Source organism: Pyxicephalus adspersus, chromosome 1 (assembly GCF_032062135.1).
Source record: "Pyxicephalus adspersus chromosome 1, UCB_Pads_2.0, whole genome shotgun sequence".
Lineage (NCBI taxonomy): Eukaryota > Metazoa > Chordata > Amphibia > Anura > Pyxicephalidae > Pyxicephalus > Pyxicephalus adspersus.
This window is the reverse complement of record NC_092858.1, coordinates 5,180,767-5,195,549: the sequence shown is the minus strand read 5'-3', so window position 1 is coordinate 5,195,549 and position 14,783 is coordinate 5,180,767. Positions and strand designations below refer to the sequence as shown.

The 14,783-nt window shown below is 38.6% G+C and overlaps 2 protein-coding genes across 2 annotated transcripts; both read left to right on the top strand.

Moving 5' to 3' along the window:
* Positions 1 to 1,538: 1,538 nt before the first annotated feature.
* LOC140321843 (odorant receptor 131-2-like) lies at positions 1,539 to 2,444 on the top strand. The gene has a single exon (XM_072398622.1). It carries the CDS (start codon positions 1,539 to 1,541, stop codon positions 2,442 to 2,444), a length of 906 nt encoding a protein of 301 aa, XP_072254723.1.
* A 9,230-nt stretch (positions 2,445 to 11,674) lies between these two features.
* Positions 11,675 to 12,610, top strand: LOC140321842 (odorant receptor 131-2-like). Its single transcript, XM_072398621.1, has one exon. The coding sequence runs from the start codon at positions 11,675 to 11,677 to the stop codon at positions 12,608 to 12,610; it is 936 nt and encodes a 311-aa protein (XP_072254722.1).
* The last annotated feature ends 2,173 nt before the right edge of the window (positions 12,611 to 14,783 follow it).

Genomic DNA, 14,783 nt, shown 5'->3' with positions numbered 1-14,783 from the left:
CAGTAAGTATTACACTTTCTATTTTTTATAATGTTTCTACTTAGGTCTATATCTATACCTATATCCTCTGCAATTGTGGTGGCAATACCATGTTTAGGACCTTTTCTAATAATCCTGAAAAAAAATATATATATATATATAATTTATAAATTGTGTATTTATTACTTTTTTAGGTTTAAGCTTAATAAACAGGCCCATACCAGAGATGTAAAAATTGCTTTGGTCCATTGGGTTTTTTAGGTGTGAGGACTGAACTGGTTAATATACAACATATTGTACTACAGGGACTCATTATATATAACAAATTAGTACAAACATATGAGATCCACCTGGTAGACCTCTTGGGATCCTATTAGTATCCTCTTGTGGTGATGTCAACACAGTATTCTCTGACCCTTTAACTTTTTTAAAATAAAAAGTTCTGATCTCACTATAATATATATGAAGAAGTGAATGGTTACATGAAATCTATAGGGAACCAGGGAGGAGATAAATACTTCAATGTCTTCCATGTCTTCATAGACCTGTGTTGCTGAAGACTTAGCCGATCTTACCGGCACCAATGTGCTGCCTCAATTACTAAAGCAGACCTTGTAAGTAAATTCAGTACATTCTCCATATTATTTTTATACTGTGCTTGTATTCAGTGTGTGTTACAGCAAAACTGCAATCATATAGAAAAGAAAATCCCCAGAGAAATTATAAAAAGGCATTTTATTGTAGCAAATAGACATTTTACTTTCTCATCATGGAAATTGAAATGCCTCCCGTCCTTCCTGAGTTAGTTTGGGTCAGTAGTATGTAATTTATCATTTATACATTTGTAAACTGTACAATATTTATTTTTTTAATTATTAAATACATTTTTCATAAAAAAATATGTAGTTGAGGGTGCACCCATGACACATGAGTATTATAGGTGTACTAAATACTAAAAAGTTTGAATGAGGTCTTTGACCCGAACACCAGTATAGAGAGGAGAAAGAGAAGAGAGAGAGAGAGAAAGAAAGAGAGCGATAGAGAAGAAAGAGATATTAAGGAAAAGAGAGAGGAGATAAAGGGAGAGAGAAAAAAGAGAGAAGGCAGAGAGAGCAAAATAAAGGGAGAGAGAGAGATAGGGAAGAGAGCGAGAGAGAGAGATAAGAGAAAATAGAGAGAAGAGATAGAGAGATAAAGGTAGAGAGAAAGGGATAGGGAGAGAAGGGAGAGGGAGAAAAAGAATTAGAGAAAGGGAGAGAGAGCAAAGAGAAGGACAAAAAGGGAGAAAGTGAAGAAAGGAGAAAGAAAGAGGGAGAAGCAGTCACTTTTTCGTATTTTGAACTTTGAAAAATATATATATATGTATGTATAGTATTATGCATCATTTTTAAACTATTGAATTTCTTGATTTGAAATTTTAGTATAATTAATTACTTTTTTGATCAACTTTTCCATAGATAAACCACATTTCTCTGTTTGCATCTTATCTCCTTTGAAATCCAAGAATTTTTAAAGCTGAATTGACTGCAGCAATGAACGTAACAGTGATTCAAGGCAATATGACGCAAATGTTGACCCAGTCGGAGAAGTATGATGTGATATCCCGCACAGTTCTCATGATGGTGACTCTGATGTGTTTCTTTCTCTTCCTTTGCCTTATCGGAGCTTTGCTCAGTGTCTTCTTTACCACTCCTCAGATCCAGGAGAACTCTCGCTATATTCTCTTCGCTCACATTCTCATCAACGATACAGTCTATCTTACACTGGGAATTTTAATCTTGTTTTCCATTATAAACAACGTGTACTTCCCAACATCCTTTTGCTTCCTTCTCATTGCCATTGCTGCAACTTGTTTTAGAGTAACGCCATACAATTTGGCGGTTATGTCTCTAGAACAATACGTAGCCATATGTTTCCCACTGAGACACATGGAGTTATGTACAGTGAGAAGAACTAAATCAGCCATTGCGGTGATTTGGGTTATAGGAGTTTCCCCAAGCATTGCAGACTTTGTAATAATTTGTTATTCGGTGGAAGGAAGTTTCTTTTCCCACACGGTAATCTGCAGCCATCCATTGTTATTCATCAGCCCCTTACAAAATGTGGTACGCTCTTTTGTCCATATTCTGAGTTTTACCCTTGTGGCTTTAATCATTTTATTTACCTATGTGAAAGTAATGTTGGTAGCTAGGAAATTAGGTTCAGGGAAATCATCTGCCCTAAAAGCTGCAAAAACGGTCTTGCTCCATATATTCCAGCTCATGCTGTGTATGGTGTCTTTCATCTCCTCCGTCCTAGAAACGACCATTCCTGAATACCATTCTGTCCTACGCATAATTGGTTTTTTAGTATTCACATGTTTGCCCAGATTCCTCAGTCCCTTGATTTACGGAATTAGAGATGAAGTGTTTCAGAAATACATAAAAAAGCTATATCATGGTAGAATTTGTCACCTAGCACCTTAATGAAATAAAAATTAGATGTTTCCTAAATCCATAACTATATAACTATACCAAACTGTGGAAGTTTAGACTTTAATGTTAGAACTTTGGCAAATTTTGTTCAGTCTTGATTATAAGTATTCACTTTTAAGTTAGAAAGGTCCCAGTTCTATTCGATTCTGGGTATAATTGTGCAAAAAATTAAGGCAAAACCTAATACTAAATGCAATTTTAAACCCCAATGTGGAGGCTCTTTTGATATCTAATTGAATATTGTGATGGACAACGAATAAAAGGCACAGAACCTAATTTATTAAAGCTGCCCAAGACTGGAGAAGATAGACTATCATTGGATTATCTGGGTGATAGAGTGGATTTTATAAAAGTAATTTTCTATTAATTGCCAAATATTTTCTAACTTGGACCAGATCCATTCCAAGTTTGCTGGGTCACACAGGTTCTAACGAAACAATCTATTCTCCCATGTCTTGGTGAACTTTAATAAATTAGGGCCATGGTCTTCAAAATGATTCTTTTGCACTCCAATAGGGTTGAATTAAAACTTTGGCAAAATTGGTGTACTCACATTTAACCAAAATTCTTCCAAATTTGTCCTTTAAATTCACCTTACAGTATGGTAAGCTACAGACCTTAGACATGATCCCGGTCATTCTGCACACCGCACATATCATTTAGATTAACCTATTACTTTAAAATGTTGGTTTAAGTTTCGTACCACTAGTGTCTCACCTTCCGAGTTGCTAAGTAAGGCTAGGTACATAAGTTGAATTTCTGTTTTCATATTTGATTTTTCAGGATAATTTCCAGTGAAGCCAGTAAATGTTTTCCACACCCTATAATTAGATTTGCTTTGTCAGTAAATACCAAACAAATATTTTTTGAGCCTAGTGTGAAATTGACTATGTGACATTCATCTCATGTGCTCTGTATGTAATTAAAGACTTCTGTGAACATTACAACTCATGCAGAGCATGCAACATTACTGTTGAGACCTGTAGAATAAAATAGTTTTTCTCCAACAGGATTCCCCCAGAGTTTCCTTGAGCAATGAGCAATTTGCAATTCCCAGGCCAGTTCAAGTGACACCAATGATCTTTTTGGCTATCTGTAAGGGTGACATTCTTCCCAATAACCAGCAATGTAAGAGGAATTCATCCCACTGACCACCACACTAATATACTGTGATCTGTGGGTTTAGTTATAGTTGGGGTTTCCAGAAGACCTGAAAGTTATTTCAAGAGTTCCCCCAAGGTTGAGAAAAACTAGAATCAATTAAAGATGGACTTTTTGTTGACTTAACAATTGATTTTTTTTCTTTTCAATTTTTCTGGAGAGCTAGGACTGCATGTAAATGTGGAGTAAGGTAGAAATAAAGGCATGGGAATTCGAAGCATTATATGTTGAATTATCATTAAAACCAGTAACAATTGTATTTCATGAATAAATACCATAACAATATTAAAAAGGATGGTCTTGTAGTTTTGTTTATATGGGTTTCAAATATTACATCTCACACCAGAGACAAACACAATATATATATATTTTTTAATTTTAATTTGTATTAACACAACCCAGAAAAACAACTTTATCCGGCAAACCTTGAATGGATCTAGTCCAAAATTGAAGACATATGCTAACAAATATGAAATGACTTCTAATAAATCCATTTCCGGTCTGCTGGATCTATTGATAAAATGTTTTTTTTTCCAGCCCCATTGGAGCCTTAATAAATCAGAGCTGGATTAAAAAGCCCAACGGGCCATAGTCTGCCCATGCCCCTACCCATACTCTTATAAAGACCCAGCAGGAAAAATACTGATCAATCTAGCAGAAATGCACTTGTCCTGTAGTGGGCTGACAGCATTTTTTTGGAATGAGTGGTGTCAGACGTGTCCAATTGTCTTTTGCTTAACTCACAGGTCAATTTACAGCTAGTCCCCGGGTTACATACGAGATAGGCACTGTAGGTTTGTTCTTAAGTTGAATTTGTATGTAAGTGGGAACAGGTACATTATTTTAATAAATGCAATAAGACAGATGTCTCAGCATATTATTAGGCAGCATGGTGTCATTTACTGTATAAAATTCTCACTGTGAGTTATTCACAAAGCAAAAAAAAAAAGCAAAAGAAAAAAAATCTTTATGCAGCCTAGACATTCATTATCTTCTGGATCAAGCTGTGCTTTGATATGCAAAAAGAAACAACTGGAGAGTTTGTCTTGGTGATTAAAGAGTTACAAGAGGCTGCAGAAAGAGCTCACCCCCCTAAGATCACCCACAACCTCAGCTGTGTTTGGCAAAAGATTTCTTCTGCAAGTCATGCAAACCGCCCCCCTCCCCCCACCTTCAAGCCTCCATCCTGCACACAGCTAGCAGGGAACCCCATTGGTATCTAGGAGGATTCCGCATGTCGGATGTCTTTATCCTGGGGACTACCTGTACTCTATTCTACACAGTGCAGAGGCTATTATTATATTTTGTGGCCCAAGATAAAAACCAAGAAGGCTAATCTTTTTAAAATAACCTAGGAAATGTGTGGAATGGATTAATTAACTGACCAAAAGCTAGCAAAATAAGAGAACTTCCATGATAAGGTTTACACACATGTTAATAAGAAGTCTTGGCTCACTTGTGTTGAGGATGCTTCTCCTTGTTAAACTAAATCTACACATAAACTTTTTATCTATCTATTCTAATTTCAAGCTGTTCTAATTCTATCACAATATAATTAAAATACAAATGTCACAATACAATGATATACTGACACATTGATACACTCTCAAATTAATGTTGTCTTTAAAAGATGTGGGCGAAACCGGATACTACAGTCACGCCCACCCATCTTCTAACGACAAATTGCTCCAAAGACAATTCGGCCCGCAGAATTTTCGGCCACCCGAGATTGTCCACGCATTGGATATTGCCGGAAATCATGAGATGAATATACTCAGGAATCAATGGGTTCCCTACGCCGCTGCATGGCCCCTAAGTGCGAACTCTGAGCGGGAACAGTTAATTTCCAGCAGGTGCAATTAATCTCCAATAGACCAGCTCCTCTGGTTGCCCCTCATACAGGTATTCATCAACCCAACTCCTCTTCTAATGTAAGTTCACAAGGCACATGGATATAACAGAGCTGGGGCCACAAGAGAAGGACTTGGGGTTGGGTATTTCTCTTGTGTTATGTGTAAATGCTTGAACGTGTAAATGCTTGAATTTCCATCTTCTGGGTACAGGATTGGTTTAGGTCAGGGGTGTCAAAGTCTGGCCCATGGGCCAAATCTGGCCTGCAACGTCCTTTTCTTTTGGCCCCCAAAGGAATCCTAAATATGACCTTCAGCTGGCCCGCCACTGTATTGAAAAAGCCCCTTGGGCCATTTGTTTTTAGCTCCAGAAGGTTTACTAGGTACCAATCATGGCATGCAGGAACATGAAAATGGATAACTGATGATCTGGTGACATGGTCTTTATTTGTAATTTTGACCACAAATCTAATTTTGAAATGGGAAAGAAATGTCTTATTTTAATGTCTTTGTAGACTTCCCTCCACCAACCCCATCTCTGTTATAGAATATCAGATATAGGAATGGGCACAAAGAGGTAATAGGTGTTTGAGACCAAAATTGTTTGAGATTTAGTATGAATAGTGGGGGTAGTAAGCAGATTCCTTATCTATTGAGAAAGAAAAATTGACAAGAAGTGTTTTCCTGAGTGCAGTATTGTGAGTATGTAGGTTCATTAAGATCTTTTTAGTGATTTAGGACTTTGCAAACCTAAAACAGGACTCAGTAAAACGTTTCTCATGGTCCATCTTGCATTTGACACATGGTGGTCTAAAAGCCTAACCTTGGAAGAAATAACCTTTTTGGGGATATCGCTGCCTTTTTAAGAACAATGTGAAGTTGTGACAACTGTGGAGATTTCCCCCAACTAAAGGGCCCATTTCTCCATTCCACTACGGCCTTGCATTATCCGGAGCTGTTTGCTTTAGGAGGAAACAGGCTCAAGTCTGTTATTGGTAAAAAAACAAGTTTTCAGACCCCATTTGTATTCTTAGTCTGGATTGACTGGGGTATTGCAAAATGATGATCTTCTCCACCAGGTGATCTAAAAGAAGTAAGCTGGACTTCTTACCACTGCTTTCATAGGAAGTTTCAATACTGATATGGCAGAAGTAAAACCACCAGCAATGAATAAACTGATTGGCTCAAGAAACAAACCCAACCTATTAACTAACCGATGCAGCTGTAAAGACTGCAAGAAAAACCTGCAGCCCCCAGGATACCTATGATACAAATCTCCAGAGGCTGTGGGTTGCACCGTCTTTGCACGTCCGATATCAGGCATGCATTTTAAGGGGTTTTCCTTGCATGTAAAGAAAAGTGCAGTTGTCATGCATGCGCAGTGAGATCGGTACTTCCTTTACATTTTCAGGAAGACTCAGCACCTGATCTCGCACCTGGGCGGTGAAAGATCGGAGAATCCAGGACGGAGTGACACCTACTGGACTGGTTTGCAGAGGGCTTTTCACCCTAAGGCCCGTAAGGGGGGAACCACAGACTGGATGGGATGATCAAAAGTGCCTTGGTTTTTTCAAGCCAGGTTTGTTAAATCGGTCTGATGTATAATGATCCCAAATGTAATGGCTAACCTCATGGTCCATTGAGGATGAGTCCTGCTAAAACATTCCATTTATTTTAGGGTTAATAGGCAGGTTATTGTAAAGGGGAAGGTGAAGCCAATCCATATGGAGAATATAGACCAATGTTATAATTTTTATTTAAATAACATATTTGTGCGTGAGAATATTTTTAAATGGCTTAAAAAAAACATTGAAACTATACAGATACAGTGGTACCCTGGTATAAGTCCGCTTTGGAATAAGTCCAACTTGGTATAAGTCCTGTTTTGCTTGGTATACAAGCTTTGTGCTAGAACTTGTATGGGTCAAAATTAGTCACAACAACACCGCTTACCCTTATTTACCTCTCTGGAGACAAAGCCATGACTGCCCACGAGTGTCAGTACGACAGTTGCTACTATTTAGTGAACAACCGGCGCTATAACTCTCTGTGAATTACATAACATCTCCTCCTCCCCCGTTCTCAGCACCATCCTTGTAGGCACTCGACTCTTCTCAGCAAGGTAAAGGGAGGTTACATTTTCATATATATCATCTACTTGCTTTTGTATTTATGTATTTTAGTATTAAGCAGTGTTTAAATTATTTTATACAGCCCCATCAATGTATAATATACCAATAACAATAGGATTTTTTTCATGGGAACGGATTAATCATTTTCCTTTTATTTCCTATGGGAAAAATTTGTTTGGTATAAATTCAAGGATCTGGAAAGGATTAAGGACTTATACCAAGGTACCACTGTACTTTAAGTAAAATACATGGTACATGCCTTAAAGCTGTTATCTTTAAATAAAATAAATTGGGTTTCCCCATACATTTAAACTATAAATGTATTCAAGCATGCTACCTGGGGGCAGAGAGGTGGCACATCTATTTGTATCAATTTATTGATTGTTAGGGGGGTTAATAATGAAATCTGGGGGCACCAAGATATCTGCCTCCACCCAAGGGAATGAATACAGGGATGTGTTAACAATTACTACGAGTAAGGGGGCAGAATGTGGGAAATGGACTCCAACCCTCAATGTTGGGACCACCCAGTATTGAAGTGAGGAGTAGGGCCTGGTCAACAAAGTGAGCAAAATGCTTCTTGCCTTTTCCCTTTTTCCATGACACCCAGGCTGTGTGCAATTAGCATCTGCCATTGCTCTCCAGTAAACCCAATTGCTGAAACATTCTGAACAGACAAAGCTCTAGTACCTTTTCCTAATGAAGGAGCATACGTGCCGGTATGGTACCGGAAAGGAGGGGTGCACAGTCACTGTCCTTGTCCTGATGTTTATAAAAGGCTTGGGGTCTAGTCTATTTCGGGGTGCTGCATACTTGCTAACCCCCTTTTCCTTATCCCGACCAGGCTACAAGTTTCCTGAAAATGTTGTATAAACAGGATACAGAGAAAACCTAAAGATCTGGGCAATAACCTATTGTCATTGACAGAAGGAACAACATTGGACTTTAAGTATTGCGGAAATTACTATAATTTTATTCCAAAATTCCACAAAACTCATTGTTTCCCAACCACGGTTCCTCTGGAGGTTGCCGGGGGTTCCTTGAGCAATGAGCAGTTTGAGCCTCTCAGGTCAGTTTATGTGACACTAATGATATTTTTGGCTATCTGTAAGTGTGACGTTATCTTCCCAATGATCAGCAATGTAACAGGAATTCCTCCCATTGACCACCAAACTAATATACTGTGAGCTGGGGATATAGTAATCAAAAAAAAGGGGTTCCCTGAGGACCTGAAAGTTATTTCAAGGGTTCCCCCATGGTAAAAAAGTCAAGATACACAGAACTAACTTGTATTCCTTCGGGAAACACTTACCTCTCGCCAGTGACACCATTAGCCAATCTGTAGCAGTATACACAAGAGGATTCATTCGTTAACATGTTAATTGACTTCAAGGCTCATTATGTGCTCAGAAAATCTTGAGGAAAATAAACGATGTCCTTTAGGAGACCAGTACATGATATATATAGGACTTATATAAAGCAATATATAAAAGCGCCTTATATTGTGCGTTGGACCAAACTACTGACATCCAGAAGACATCGTGTAAGTGTGATTAAACTGCATTCATAATAAAACTATAAAACACCTATGGAGGCAAAACCCAAGAACAAAAATGTAATAAATTGCAGCTCACCTGTCCTCACTTTATAGGTGTCAGCAATCAGTGTTTGACCTTGAACTGTGGCCCTTGTATTTCTTTCCTGTTCCTGGTGTAGTTTGGTGTTTGAGACAATGAATGTGCAAAAAAAAGTTTTTGGGGGGCATTTTATTGTTATTTAAAGTTTCCAAACAAGATGGAGTTTTTTCTTTGTAAACTCTTGAAGGTCTATGCAGCAACTCTGACATTTGCTAAATGGTTTCCTGGTAGAGAATCTTCCAGGTCCATGTATTTTAATAGCAATAATTGGTTCTCCACCAGGCAATGTTTCAGTAAATGACTGCATAGACTCAGGTTGGTATTCAGGCTTCTGTGAACACAACGAAACATGCCAAATAAGACATTACTTTGCATTATTTACTAATCTTTTATTATTTTTTTATTACTGTATGTACAATCATGATTATTAATAATCTATATTTATATAGTGCCAACATATTATGCAGCACTGTACATCAAATAGGTGATTACTGCACATGATCACACATAGGAATGTATTTAGAAATCCTTCACCAGCTAATTTAACCAATATTTGCCCTTATTTTTGCTACTTATTCCCTTTTTTAATTTTAATTTTTTTTTTGTTTTTATGAAAGTAAAAAAGTAAAAATGTTGCTGATTTCCATCCAAAGTTCACCCAGGAAAAATAAATTTAAAATGCATCCCAGAAATGTTTGATAGGGAAAATTCTGCCTGTAAAAGCAGAGAAAATTTAGTTGAATCCGTATAAAAATGAATACCCCCTAAGATAGTCAACATTTGTTGATTTATTTGTCTTTTTTTGAAAATAGAAAAAATAATTGCAGCATTTGCTCTTTTAGCTGTGGAGACATGGATGTGTTACAATCTATTTGCAATGTTTCAATTACTTTTTGATTCTTTTTATCTAATTTTACCTCAGACTAAAACAAAATAGATCAAATAGATGCAAAAAAGAAGGGGAAAGATATTTATGATTACTGAAAGATTACTGAAGATATTTATATTATGCTTTTGGATACACTGCAACCTTACCTAATTCTGTTTAAAGGACTGTGCACGCATTGGCCATTGATAAAAAAAAAAATCAATTTATTATTGCCAGAATCTGATCAATGGACTACTTTAATAATGGTCTGCAATGTAGCACATTGAATCAATATTTGAGAACTATAATTTTTTATTAGACTGTATATGGCGGCAACATATTACATAGCACTGTACAATAAATAGGAGTTGCAAGTGACAGACTGATACAGACAGTGACCCTGATTTATGAAAGCTCTCCAAGACTGGAGAGAATACACTTTCATCAGTGAAGCTGAAGCAAACCTGAAATGGATCTGATCCAGGATTCAAAACATTTGCTAGCAAATAGCAAATGATTTTTAAAAATCCATTCCAAGGTTTCTGGATCACCCAGTTCACTTCTGAAAGTATATTCTCTCCAGCCTTGGAGAACTTTCATAAATCAGGGCCCTACACACAGGAGGAAGAGGGGGCCCTGCTCAGAAGAGCTTACAATCCAAGAAAAGATTTTGTTTGCAAAAATTGTCAAAACTCAATAATTTGTAGAAAAGCCAGCTGAGCAAAGACTGTCAGCTCTGCAGGGGATTTTACACAATGGCTCTAATTTAATAAAGCCCCATCCCATTGTATCGGTCTGTCATTTGCAACCCCTTTCTATTGTACAGTGCTGTGTAATATGTTGGCGCTATGTATATATTGTCTAATAATAGATGAACCTGGCTGGTCCAGCAAACCTGAAATAGATCTGGTCCAGGATTGAAATTATTTGCCAACTAATATCAAATGATTTTTATGAAATCCATTTGAAGGTTTGCTGATTGGATCATGCAGGTTGTCCCATGATAGTCTATGTTCCCCAGTCTTGGAAGGCATTACCTGGGGCCCAGTGATTGGCGTTGACAATGGCACATGGACTATCACACCATTATTGTCATAATTCTATGTGGAGTGCCTGGCCCTACCTATATAATAAAGGTGGTGTACACAAAGTTTTGTTGTTTACAAGCTATTCACTTATTGTGGTTTTTGAAGAAGTTTGGCCAACAAAAATCAGCCGAACTTGCAACAACGTAAAATATAATGAAAATTTTGCTTTTATACTTGGGCAGGTTTGCAAAATCTCCCCATAGAGAGACAACAGTAAGAAACATTTGCAGTAGAGTATGGAGGGATTAGAACATCTGTTGGGATGATTGTAGTCAACGGGACATTAAGTGATTGGAAATCTTCTCCATGTGGAACATGGACAATAATAAAACACCAAATCTAACCCTTCCACTAGCCCAACCAGGACAAAAAATATTTTAACTGATTCCAATTTAGTTGCTGGAAAAATTTTAAACTGCTTGGCTGTTTTTTTTTCAGAGAAAAGAGCTCAAGAAGACCGATTCATTGATTGCTTGGTGAAGAGAATGAATTCCACTGGATTGGACACCAATATCACCCAGAAATCTGTTGTTCTACACCAAGCATTGCTGATAACTAAGTCAGTTTTCTTTGCTTTGTCTTTCTTCACCTACGGTTTCTTCCTATACTTCATCTCCAACATCCTAGCTGCCTACTTTGCCAACCACCATGTTCGGGAGAACTCCCGTTATATCCTCTTTGCCCACATGCTTATTAATGACACCATGTATCTGTCACTTGGACTTTTGCTTGGAGTGGCCTATCAGTTTTTGTACATCCCAATACCCATTTGTTGTTTCCTTGTGGTCATTACGACGGCCACTTTTCTGATTACTCCGTACAACTTGGCGGCCATGTCTTTGGAACGCTACATAGCCATCTGCTTCCCGTTGAGGTACCCAATGTTCTGCACAGCTAAGAGGTCCTACTTGACCATTGCAGTCATGTGGATTGTTGGAATAATCCCAAATCTTGCCGATTTTGCTGTTCTGATTCGTTCTGTTGCAAAGGAGTTTTTCTTACAGAGCGTGTTGTGTAAACAGGAAGAGTTAACAGTAAACCGCATACAAAGCACAATAAGGTCTTTCGTCTACATCAGTACTTTGGTCCTGGTGGCCCTTATCATTTTCTTCACCTACGTTCAAGTTATGATAATTGCAAAGAAGACGGATTCCAGCAAATCTTCTGCCTCCAAATCTGGGAAAACTGTGATGCTCCATGCTGGTCAGCTCCTGCTGAGCATAGTCTCTTTAGCTTCTATAATTACTGAAGCCTACGGTGGCCAGTATATGGTCATGGCCAACTTTTTACTCTTCATGTGCGTGCCAAGGTTACTCAGCCCCCTCATCTATGGCATTAGAGATGAAGTATTCAGTAAATGTATTAGAAAGATGTATTTTGTAATTCATAAAGAAAAAAATGCAATAGGACAGAGAAAATAAAAAGCTGTTTTTGAATCACCCTACATAGTTTTACTTTAAATTTCAGAGGGACATAAAGGGAGTCAAAACACAGATAGGGTATATACACGACTGACTGCTACGGGTTGGGCATGCTTGAAGTGCAGGATTATAACAATATCTTGTGATACTACTGACAATGTCCTTGTGTTTTGTAGTGACAACACTCTCTACCTGTCTACCTATTGTTATCCTCCATTGTCACCCTGCCATATGCTCTTTTAATTGAGAATATAAGGAGGTACAAAGGCATGGACCCTACAATGCAATGGGCCAATGACAAGCAGCAATTGTTGGAGTGCGTATAAATGGTTCAGCTATCCTGAGATTTAAGCTTTGTTATACACTAAACCAGAGGCTATCAAACTTTTTTGGCCACTAGGCCATTTCAGGGGTAGGCTGGAGCACACTAGGCCGGAATCTCTCTCGAGTCCCACCCTAATGGCTCTGCCCCCACCAGGAACGTCCCCTGAAGGGAAATCCCTCTCCTCCGCAATGCATATGGAGGAGAGGGAATGTTTCCTATTTACCCCGACGGTGTAAGTGTTGACGCCGTCCACAGTAAATAGAAAGGGAGCCACAACATGGAGGCTCAAGAGCCGCATGCGGCTCTGAAGCTCTGGCTCTGCCGCGGATTAGGCCGGATCGGCCAGGGGGCGTTAGGCCGGAACAAACTACTAGCTAGGCCGTATCTGGCCTAAAGGCCGGAGTTTGCTGACCTCTGCACTAAACAATCCCTAGGAGAGTAGGATTAACTTTTGCAGTGTCATTGGTATCTTTCATAGATTAGTGGTCAAGGCAAAAGCCACCGGTGGCATAATCTGTATCAGTAAACCGTGCGGCCAATTACTCTGCCAGACTTCCAACATAGTAAACTGTGGGCCTGCATTTTATTTTTCATAGGAGAACTAACAATTGTTGTAATTCTGATCTAAAAGTTTCTGTAAGCCCTTGAAGGAATCTCCTATTTGCTTTCTTTCTATAAAACTGTCATGTGTCTTCTCAAAAATTCTACTTGGTCTTCCCAGTTATCTTGGAACAACCGAATAATTATTGTGGAATATTGTATATTGTGGAGTATATCAAGGTTTGGTTCTTGTACCCCTTCTCCTGTACGCTCTACAATTATTTTTCATGTTTGGATTCCAACACCATCTCTATACAGGTGACACCGGAATCTACCAGCCTTAACCTTTGACCCCTCAGCTCTACTATCTCATGTCCCTGACTATCTATCTGCTGAGTCATCATGCATATCCTCCTGCTTCCTCAAAAAAGTAAAACATGACTTGGTGGATCCACCATCTCTTCCTGTTCGGCTACGTGCAATACAATACAAGGAGATAACACCCCAGTGACCTCTGCCCATCATATCTGATGCCTAGGGTAATATTAGGCTTTGACTTCTCTTTGAAATCTCACATTAGTTCATTACCAACCTACTGTTACCTTCATCTCAAATCACATATCCACCCCAACCTCACAAAAGACACAACTAAAATGGTTGTACACCTCTTGGTCATAAGCCAACTGGACTAATACAACTAAAACATGCTCTACTATGATCTACCAATTAATGGAGTGACACCTCTCCAATCCTTACTGGACTCTGCATGCTTTATTTAGCTGCTCCTCTGTGCCACACTTGGCTGTCAGTGCATGCTACTAATCTTCACTTTCAAATCACTCCATGACCTACCTCCTTCATACATTTCCTCCTAATTTTCTAGATATATTTTACCTGAAAACCCAATCCTGTGCAAAAGACACTATTATTCTCTATCCTGATAACCTCCTCCCTCTCTCGTATCTAAGACTTCTCATGGGCCTCACCCCTTCTTCAGAACTCTCTTGCTCCCCTCATTGATCATTCTCTGGGTTTTAAAAACCTGCAAGTGAACCCTTACAACCCACCTATTCAAACAAATCAACATGCCCCAATTCCTCTCCAGATATGTATGAACATCTGTTTCCTCCTGCACCAAATGTCCAGGAACCTGTTACGTCCCATGTTCCAACTTTGTCACCCAGTCTAGCGTGTCTTCCCTTCTCTGCCATAGATTGTAAGCTTACAAGGCCAGAGCCCTTCACCCAGTCTTTCTGTGTTTGCTGCATTGGACCTAAATGCTATTGTTTATACTTCCCATGTATATCC